This window comes from Fukomys damarensis, unplaced genomic scaffold, assembly GCF_012274545.1.
Source record: "Fukomys damarensis isolate Sample0158 unplaced genomic scaffold, DMR_v1.0_HiC HiC_scaffold_39, whole genome shotgun sequence".
In the NCBI taxonomy this organism is placed as follows: Eukaryota; Metazoa; Chordata; class Mammalia; order Rodentia; family Bathyergidae; genus Fukomys; species Fukomys damarensis.
The window spans coordinates 127730432-127741019 of record NW_022900951.1 but is presented as its reverse complement, the minus strand read 5'-3'; the positions used below and the strand labels follow the sequence as shown (position 1 = coordinate 127741019).

At 51.8% G+C, this 10588-nt stretch overlaps 1 protein-coding gene across 1 annotated transcript; it reads right to left on the bottom strand.

The window, feature by feature from the left end:
* Positions 1-5716: 5716 nt before the first annotated feature.
* Fam50a (family with sequence similarity 50 member A) lies at positions 5717-10500 on the bottom strand. The gene is made up of 12 exons (XM_010638810.3): positions 9984-10500; positions 9802-9901; positions 9224-9369; positions 7221-7297; positions 7074-7140; positions 6912-6973; positions 6749-6825; positions 6514-6568; positions 6337-6385; positions 6168-6238; positions 5981-6091; positions 5717-5866 (listed from the first exon to the last, which is right to left on the bottom strand). The coding sequence occupies exons 1-12, from the start codon at positions 10057-10059 to the stop codon at positions 5858-5860; spliced, it is 900 nt and encodes a 299-aa protein (XP_010637112.1). The 5' UTR covers positions 10060-10500; the 3' UTR covers positions 5717-5857.
* Between the last annotated feature and the right edge of the window lie 88 nt (positions 10501-10588).

Genomic DNA, 10588 nt, shown 5'->3' with positions numbered 1-10588 from the left:
GCACCCGGCTTGCTGGTCCGGGCTGGGCAGGTGCACACGGAGTGGAGCCCACCGTCCCACCGGGACTCCCCTGATGGTCCGTAGCGTGCAAGCGTCTGGCTCAAGGATTCGAGGCCATTTACACCTGGCTTCTTCCTCTGCCAGTCCCCAGAACCCTGTGTCGTCTTTTATCCCCTTGCTTTCTTTTCAAGCAGCTTTAGTGCGATCTAATTCACCTGTCATGTAAGTCACGGGTTAACGTAGACAATTCATTGGCTTTCAGTATATTCACTGAGTTGTGCAACTGTCATCACTGTCTAATTCCAGAATGTCTGGGCATCCCCAAAACGAGCCCTGCACCAGGGTTGGCAACTGCTTCTGTACCTCCTGACTGTGGAGTTGCCTCTTTGAGCATATCAAATCAACGCAAATGCAGTCACACATTTCGGCAGTCTTTTGTGCCTGGGTTTGTTTATTTAATGATTTCAGGGTTCATCTGTATTCCGTCATTGATCAAGACTTCTTTTATTTTTAGGGCCAAATAATATTCCTTTGCATGGATATAGCACATTTCATTTCACCATACATCCATTGTTTCCATGTTCAGGCTGTAGTGCAGAAACTGCTGAGACATCTATGGACGTTAATATGAACACATTTGTGTTTGTCTGGGTACACACGGAGAAAAGGACTTGCCCAGTCACAAGATGACCCCACTGCTTTTTTGGGGTTTTTTTGTTTGTTTGTTTGTTTGGTTTGGTTTGGTTTGTGATAGTGGGGATTGAATCAGGACATTTGCAGTGAGCTACATCCCCGCCCTTTAAAAAAATTTTTTTTTTGTTTTTCATTTTGAGGTGAGGTTAAGTCCCTAAATTGCCCAAGCTGAATTCAAACTTATGACCCTCCTGCCCCACCCTCCTGGAGTGCTGGGATACAGGTGTGCACCTCCACTTCCAGCTTTCAGTTAAAAAAAAAATTGGGGGGGTACCTGGGATCAAACTCAGGACCTTCCAACCTGCAAGGCAGGCATGGTGCCACTGAGCTAAATCCACAGCCCCTTCTTTTAGGTTTTTTTTTTTTTTCCTGGTACCAGGGATCAAACTTGGGACCTTACACTTGCAGGCAGGTGTGGCACCACTGAGCTACATCCACAGCCCTTCAGTAAATTTTAAATGAAACTGGGAATTATGAGTCATCTAAATTTGAGATCTCTTGCTCTAATTTTTTTGTTTTTTTTTTTTTTTGGCGGTACCAGGGATTGAACTCAGGACCTTTTGATTTTGAGGCAGACGGCCACACTACTGAGCTAAATCCCCGCCCTCTCACTCTGTTGTTTTGAGTACTGGAGATTGAACCCAGGGCTTCCTGCAGGCTAGGCAAATGCTCTGTCACTGAGGTACAAACAAGCCATGTATTTTATTTAATTTTTTGTGCATCCCTAATTTGCCCATACTGGCCCTGAACTTTTTGTTTTTTGTTTTTAGACAGGGTTTTGCTATATAGTTCAGGTTGGCCTTGAACTCATGGCAATCCTCCCGCCTCAGCCTCCCTAGTGCTGGAACTACAGACATGTGCCAGCATATCCAGCCAGGCCCTGAATTTTCAATCCTCCCAGAGTAGCTGAGATCACACACCTGCCCAGCTCCCAAGATAGATCTTTCTCAAGAGTGTTTTGGATAGTCAAGGCCCTTGCATTTCCATACAAACTTTCATGTAAACCTGACTGTGCAGAGAAGCCAGCTGGGACTTGCTAGAGAATGAAGTGAGCCTGTAGAGCAATTCATAGGAAGTTGCCACTTTAACAATTTCTTCCAGCTCTGATCACAGGATGTTGTCACCTGTCACCTTGTCCCAACTAGAGCCCCTGGATATTTCATCAAACACTCCTCATGGCATAGCCAGGAAGGCATTTTGTGACTCTGGCCAACAGCTACAATCAGAGGACTTCAAGTGAAAGAGATCATTCTTGAAAACGCATGTGGCCTCATCCACTGGGTTGAGAACAAAAAGTGAGGTTTCTCAGCAAAGGAGAGATTCTGCCTCAGGACTGAAATCACCAGATCCAACAATTGTGTGAACCAAGCCCTTAAAATAAATGTGTGTGTGCACACGTGCATGTCCTGTCACTCAGGTTTCTCTGGAGAACCGAGCAGGTAACTCTATTTATTTAAATCATTGTCCTGGTCTGTTTTCTGATGCCCTAACACAATAGACTGTTGGAACCTGGGTCATTTATAAACAGAATAAGCAAGTGTGGCTCGTGACTCTGGAGGCTGAGGGAGGACCAGGAAGCATCACACAGAAACATGGAGAGAGACAAGGGTGGGGGGTGATTGATTGACCCTTTTATCAGGAATCCAGTTCCATGAACTCATGATAACCATCTTAGTCACTTTCTGGTCTCTGGGACACAATATCCAACACCCACAGCTTAAGGGAGGAGAGGCTTACTTTGGTTTAGGGTTTGTAGAGTTTCAGTATATAGCTGGTCACTCCCAGGCAGGGCAGCTGGGCAGCTGGGCGGCAGGGAGCAGAAAGTAAAGGGGGACCCCTCTCATCCTAGCACTTGGGAGGCTGAGACAGGATGATTGCCACAAGTTCAAGGCCAGCCTGGGCTTTATAAGTGAGTTCAAAACCAGCATGAACTACATAGTGAGACCCTATCTTCCTGCTTCAGACAGGCAAGTGCTGGGATGACAGAGATGCGCCACCATGCCCAGCCTTGATTCCTAAGTATTTTACTCTTTTTGGCACCCCTGTAAATAGAATCACTTCAGTTTGATTTTGGATTTTTTCCATTGATCTCTTATCCCGCAACCTTGCTGAGTTTATCTTACAAGAGGTACCTTAGGATTTTCTATATACAGGACCATGTCCCAGCACTTTGGGAGGCTGAGTCAAGATCACAAGTTCGAGCTAAGCTTGGACAATTTATCGACTTAGTAAGACCCTGTTTCAAAATTAAAAAAAAAAAAAAAAAAAAAAAAAAGGCTGGGATGCAGCTCAGTGCTAAGACTTAGCTTCAATGCCCAGCACCAAAAACAGAAGAGGGGAGGGAAAGGGAGGGAAGGGGAGGAGAGGAGATTCTGGTCCTGACTACAGCATGGACTAACTTCAAAAATGTGGAGAGTAGGCTGGGGATGTGGCTCAGGGGGCACAGTGTTTGCCTGGCAAGCGGGAAGCCCTGAGTTTGATTCCTGGTACAACAAAACCATGGCAAGTGGAATGAGCTACACACAAGGGCCACACCTTGTGTGATTCTGTTTACTCCAGGGCAGTAGAGCCCATAGCCAAGGGGCTGGTAGGGGTCTTGGGTGCCCGCAGTGCAGACAAGGGTGGCTGAAATCCCACAGAACTGTGCGGTGCAAATGCTTCAGGACTAATTTTATAGCATGTAAATTTTTTCTTGGTTGAAAAATTTTAAAATATACACTAAAATTAAAAATAAAATGCATTGCAAAAATGTGTCTCTCATCTCAGCTCAGCATCTCTCTCTCCTGGGGCTAGGGACGCCCCCTGGGGGCGCTCTTGGAGCTGAGCGAGCCAGGAGCGAACCCTATGTGTGGTGTGGCTGGCAGATCAGCAATGGCACTTAGTGGCCAGGTATAAGGCAGAGTGCAAATGGGCTACATTCATAGAGAAAGGCGAGAAGCCGAGTGCTGCTGAGATGTGCTGGGAACGGGCACCTGCTGCTGCCCTTCACCCTGCAGGGTGAGCCAGGGAGAGCACAGCCTCTGCCAGACACCTCCAGGCCAAGGAGAGAATACTGTCTACCAGGTCCAACGCTCCGGTCTTGCCACCCCCTCCTTCTCTCCAGCTACTGCTCCCACCATCCGACAGTGTATTTGATTTACCTGAGGGACAGTTTGAGGCAGGGTCTCACTGTATAATTCAAGCTGGCCTTAAACTCACTATGTAGCCCAGGCTGGCCTCAGACCTGCGGCGATCCTCCTGTCTCAGCCTCCCGAGTGCTGGGATTACAGGTATACACCACCATGCCAGGCTCGTTTTTGCCCTTGGTATTCCCTCAAATTTGGGGATGTCAGTTCAAATGTCCCTATGCCTAGATGGCCTCCTCATGGTACTATACCCACTATGCATGGTCCCCAGCAAGCGCGCACATTGGTCCTTGTTGACCACATCCAGTCCCAGGGCATCGAGTGGCATGTGCCTTAAAGGTGACCTCACTTCTCTGCAGCACCATGTGAACCATAAAGAGGACTCCCTCCTCTGCAGGACTTGGGGCCCTGCACCTTGTGTCCAGTTTGGCTTCCAGACAAGGGACTCCCTATCAGGCCTCTTGCTACGGTAGGGCCTTTTCTGCCCCTTTGCTGGCTCTCCTTCCCTGACAGCCATGTGCCCTTGGTCTTGGCCCCCAAGGGCTTCCCTGGCCCCCCTCTTGGAGCTTAGAGCTATTTGCAGAAACTAATCCTGCTCTGCCAAAACCCATGGCAGCCCCAACAAGCTACAGGGCTGGAGCTGCCTCCCCATCTAGTGCAGGCCAGCTGGTGGTCCCTCCCTTGGAGCCTTAGATCTTGAGGATCCATATGAAAAAGGAGCTCAGAAGAGAGCTTGGAACCCAGGTGTGGCAGCACACACCAGCAATCCCAGTGCTGGGAGGCTGAGGTAGGCAGATGGCAAGTTCCAGCCCAGCTTGGGTGACTCAGTGACTTAGCAAGGCTGTCTCAAAATTAAAATTAAAAAAGGGCTGAGATTTACATACATGTATCATCTCCCAAAGAGGATTGTTAAAATGTGGGTACTGCAAATATGTACTAATAAAAATTTCAAAAAGGACTGGGATGTAGCTTAGAGTGAAGGCCCTGGGTTAAATCCCTAGTGCTGGCGGGGCTTGAAGGGTTTCTGGAAGCCCAAGCACAGGGCCACTGGGACCTTCAGACTTCTTTTTTTTTTTGGTGGGGGGGGTTGTTTTGTTTTGTTTTAGTTTTTTGAGACAGGGTCTCACTATGTAGTTGAGACTGACCTGGAACTCACTGTGTAGCCCAGGCTGGTCTCGAACTCAGTGATCCGATCCTCCTGCCTCAGCCTCCTGAGTGCTGGGACTACAGGCATGCGCCACCACGCCCGGCCCCTCAGACTTCTTATTCACTTCCAGAAGCCAGGATCAGGCTGGCCACCCCTCCCTGCTGTGCCCTGGCCTCCCCAGCCTCCTCTTTCCTTCAAGACCCCTGAGGTGGCCCTAGCCCCAGCTGAAGAGAACACAAGGGACATGGCCCATGAGCAGAGCAGAGCCCAATCCTACCACCATCAGCTCTGCACACCAGCTGGGAAGGTGAGGAGCTGTCCACTGGTGGCTAGGGACTGTCCCCTGCTTGCCTGCCTTGGCTAAGGGGACATGGGAGGGTGGGGTGGGAGCTAGGACAGTGACCAGGGCCCTTAGGAAGGGGCAGCTTGAAAGAGCCTAGCCTAGGCACAAGTGCCCACAGTAAGGCCCATGGCACCACCTGGCCCCCTCAGGGTGGTTGGGGTGGCCTTGGGGACTATGTGGGGGCTTGCTGTGCAGACACCCTGTTCCCTTGAATACCTGACAGGTTGTATGCTGGCCAATCCACAGGGACAGGATGTGTGTGACTGGGGGTGACAAGGGGCATATGGCGCATGACTACTACATGGGCCTGGTCTAAAGTGGACACGGGTGAATGGACGAACACTGCACAGTTTGAATAGCTGAAATGAAGGAATCCACAGCAGGTGAGCTTGATTTCAATAAAAACTGATTTTATGAAACACATTTTCTCATGCTGCGGGGCCTCCAGCACTGATGCGTGCGTTTCTTTATGGTTGAAGAAGAAAGCAGTAAGGACAGTGCCAGAGACCAGGACTTGTGGACACACAGAGGCCATACCACCTCCTCGGCTTACCGGATCTGGTATGGGGACAAGGGTTGGGAGGCGGGAGATGAGCAGACTGGCTGGTGTCCCAGGCTTCACCTCGCCAGCCATGTGCCCCTCTGGTCCCTGCCACATCCCTCGGTGCTCACCGTGTACTTATCCCACTTCTTCTCCGGGTCGTAGGGCTCCCATCTGCTGGCTGGGAATATGTGCTTGTTCTTCTCATACCAGCTGCGCAGCACCACCTTGCCAGCATGTGACTGGGGAAGGGACAGCTAGGCTCAGCCGGAGCTGGGGACAGTGCACGTGAGCACCACGGGGCGGGGGGGAACGCACCTCATCCTTCTCTACTGTAGCATCGCTCAGCAGCCGCACGTCATCGTGAACATCAAAGTTAAAGAGTGGCCCTGCAGGGAGAAGGAGCTGTCCCAAGGTCCCATCTCAAGGTCCTATCCCGAGGTCACTCGGCCACCCCAACTCAACCTGCTGGGCTGCAGGCACTCACCGCTCTTTCCACGTGCTTTGGTGACGATGAAATCATAGAAACTGTGATGCTAGAGACCAAGGAGGGGAGACCAGCTCAACCCCCATCCCAGCCCGTCAACTGCTGCACCCCATGCTCCCACCCACGGGCCGGGTGCCAGCAGCACCCACTGGGTGACCCACAGCCAAGGGGTCTCACATGGGGGATGATTAAGTCCTCCTTGATGTACATGAGCTGCTCCACCCCTGCTGACCTGGGAGAAGAAGACAGGAGGTGGGGGACTGGGGAATGGATGGCTCAGTGGGCAGACGGGTGGACAGACCAGGGAGGGGAGGGCAGCTTAGCAAGCAGGGGACACACGGCCTCTGGACAAGGGTGCCCAGGCAGGTGCCCACCTCAGCTCTGTTGCAGGAGGAAGGGGCAGCAGCCTCACCTGAGCTCGCTGAAGTCCTTGCGCAGGATCTCGAGCGCCTTCTGCAGGAACTGCTGCATGGTGTTGCCCTTTTTCATCTGCAGAAGGTTGGAAAGGAAGCAACAGCCTGAGCAACACTCAGGGAGTGGCCAGACCCAGGTACTGGGAGCCCTGTGGCACCTACCTTGACTGTCCGCCGGTGCCCGGAGCCATCCCAGTAGCTGAAGGTGATCTCGATCTCCTCACCTGCGGAGCATAATGGCTGCTCAGCCACCTGTCACTGGCACCGGGAGCCCCCACCCCAGCCTCCAGAGGGCATATCAACCCCCAGCACCCCTGCACTCACTCTTGATCTTCTCCTGCTTGGCTTCCCACTCCTGCCGCAGCTCCTCCCGCAGCCGGTTTTCCTCCTCCTGTGGAGGACGGGGCCCAGCAGTGAGGCACAGGGCTGTCACCTGGCACCAGCATCAAAGGCAGGGGCAGCAGCCCTTACCTCCCGGTCTCGGTCAGGCAAGAAGCTCGTGTCCACATCAGGGTTCTTCCCTAACTTCCTTTTCTTCGCAGTGATCTCTATGATAAAAACAAAGAACAGGCCTGGGGATTTGGCTCAGTGGCACCGTGCCTGCCTCATAAGCACAAGGTCCTGAGTTCAATCCCTGGTGCCAAACAAAACAAAACAAAACAGCAAACAGTTTAGCAGCTGGGTGTGGTGTTGCACACCTGTCATCCCAGCACTCAGTAGGCTGAGGTTGGAGAATCACCCAAACCAGCCTTGGCCACATAGTGAGTTCAAGGCCGTCCTGGGTTATACAACAAGACCCTGTGTCAAACAAACAAACAATACAGAAAAATCCCTCCCCCCAAAAAAGCAACCTAGGGCCGGGGATTTAGCTCAGTGGTTCTGCTGCCTGCCTCGCAAGTGCAAGGTCCCAGGTTCGATCCCTGGTACCAAAAGGAAAAAAAAAAGCAACCTAAACATTATTCTGAAAAGGGTTTTAATCTGTTAGACCCCATAAGGGTCTTTCAAACCCCCAATGTCCCTCAAGCCTGCTTTGAGAACCACTGACCTTAAGGAAAAACATAAGCAAAGCAGATACCTGGGTTCTGCTGCTGGGCCCCCTGAAATGAAACCTCCAGAGAGAGGGGACCCCACCAAGCAGTGCTCCCCCCACCCCAGGGGCCATGGACCCAGCATACAGCTGGAGCTCCTGAAGCTGCAGGGTCACATTTCAGGTGTCAGGTTAGGCGCAATGCATCATGGGAAGTTCACTTGTTCATGCTCAAACCGTGGACAGCCCCGCCATTCCCCTGAAAGCCATTGTACCCAGATGGTGACCACCCATGCAATGGCCCTCAAGGGTCTCCTGCCAGGACATTACAGCTTCTAAAACACAAATGTGAAAGGTCTGGCTTAAGCCCCAGTACCAAAACAAATGTAAGAACAACTAAATAGGCCCGGGTGTGGTGGTGCATTCCTGTCATCCCAGCACTTGAGAGGCTGAGGCAGGAGGATTACTATGAATCTGAGGCCACCTGAACTACATAGCAAGCCCGTCTCAAAAAGCAAAAACAAAAGAAAATTTCTAAGACATGCCAGACCTTATACGCAGTGGAGTACTACTCTGCCACAAAGAAAGATAAACTTGGGTCATTTGTAGGAAGACGAATGTACTCGAGACCATAATGTCAAGTGAAATAAATCAGACACACAAGCTTAAATATCAAATGGTTTCTTTTTCTTACATGAAATACTTAAAATATAAAGAACAAAATACGTTAAAAGTAGGTAATAGTAAGCAGGAAAATAATAGATCTTTCTTAAAGGGGAAGGAAACCAAGAGATGGAGGGAGGGAGAAAAAGGGGTGAAAAAAAGAATGAAGATGTGTTCTGTACATGTACCAGCTCTCCATGAGAAATACAATCCTGATGGACTAAGAACATGTACTAGTGAAAAATAAAAAACAGAGACGGGGATGCAGCTCAGTGGCACTGCACCTGCCTCTCAAGCAGAAGGTCCTGAGTTCGATCTCCGGTACCAGACAATAAAAAAACAATAAAAAACTGAGAAAAATAAAGATCAAGCAATCCAGGCCTGCCACCATGTGCCCCGCCATGTGACACTTTCTCTGACCTTGGGTCGGGCCTCTCCCAGGAAAGGGACAGGGCCCTGCACAGCCCTGCCCAGCACAGGACAGGTGTACGGTGCGTGGGGGTGCCCGGCTGCTCTGGCCTCGCTCCCCAGCCTGCCCAAATTGTCCTTGGTGGCTGAGGCCGGTGGTGGCCACTGAGTTCTGTGGCTATGTGACTGATGGTGTGGATCAAACCAAGTCAGCGATTCAATGCCAAGTATCCCCCACCGTGGGCAGTGAGGACCCGGCCTGAGCCTTTGCCACCAGCCTTGATGGTGGCCCCTGTGTGGGTACCCCTAGTCCTGCCTAGCTCTGGCCCCTTGAATTCTTCTCTACCTCTCAAGGGCTCCAGGGCCTTGCACTCACCTTCTCTGTCCAGCTCTTCCTCATCCATGGCAAGCTCCTCCTCCTCTTCTCCTCCCTCCTCTTCCTCCTCTAAGGTGAAGGACAGGCTCGAGATCTTCCGCTTGGCCTCCTTCTTGCGCTCCTTCTCTCGCAGCTTCTCCAGCTTCCTACCAAGGCACGGGTGGCCATTATGCCCCACATCTGGACCCAGAGATGCTACATGCTCAGCAAGGGGGGGCACCAGTGCAGGCTGGAGGGGTCCAACTGCCCCAGGTCACCACGAGGTCATGGTCAGGGCCCTGATTACGACACAGTAGGCAGAGAGAGACACAGGGTCGTGCCACAGAGAGGATGGAGAGAATACAGGCTATTGGGCACCACAAGAAAGAACTTGCCTTTACAGGGACAGGAAGTAGAAAGACAAACCAGAAACTCGAGAGGACCATTCGAGGCCCAAACTAGATGCTACCCCTGTTCCCAAAGCAGAAAATGGAGTTCCCCTGGAACAAGAGTAGCCTGAGTCACCCCCAGAGCCCACAAATGTGAGCTGCATATGAGGGGCAGGCACAGGACAGAAGGTGGGGTAAGAGGGGACCCACAGCTGCAGCTCCTTTGACTGTTCTTTCTTAGCCAGCTGCTTCTCCCGTTCCTTCACCAGCGCCTCCTGCTTGGCCTTCATGTCATTCAGTGTCACAAGGCCTGCAAGGAAGGACTGATCACCCAGAGCCAGCGATGGGGCAGCCCTGTGCCCAGGAGAGGGTGACACGTATGCCCTGCTCACCCACGGTGCTGGACTTGAGCTCCGCCTCCACAGCATCATAATGTGCAGAAAACTTCTTGTCGATGTTGGATTTCATGATATTCTCCTGCAAGGAAAGAAGTCCAGCTGTGAGGACCACTGCAACCCTCCTGGAAGCCACAGCTGCCTGTTGGGGACCTGGCTTCCAGTCCTAAGTCTACCTTGGGATTCACTACGGTGCTGGAGGAGGCTCTTCAGTGCTACCCCACACTGCTGGCTGTTAAGATGACCCTCCTGAGACCCGAGCCAGAAGTGTCACAAGTGGACAAAGTGGGTGAGAGAGGACAGGGTGGGTGAAAGGCCCAGCCTCTCCAAGTGTTTGGCCTCCCTCCTAGGCCCAGACACTGCCTACACCCTCCTGGAAGGAATTTTCCTCCAGCTCAATCTCATCTACAGCACCATGCAGGTCCCCTTCTAGCCAAGGCCTCCAAAGAAAGTGGCTGGCAAGCCGGGCATGGGGGCGCACGCCTGTAATCCCAGCACTCGGGAGGCTGAGGCAGGAGGATCACTGAGTTCGAGACCAGCCTGGGCTACATAGGGAGTTCCAGATCAGTCTCAACTACATAGTGTGAGACTGTCTCAAAAAA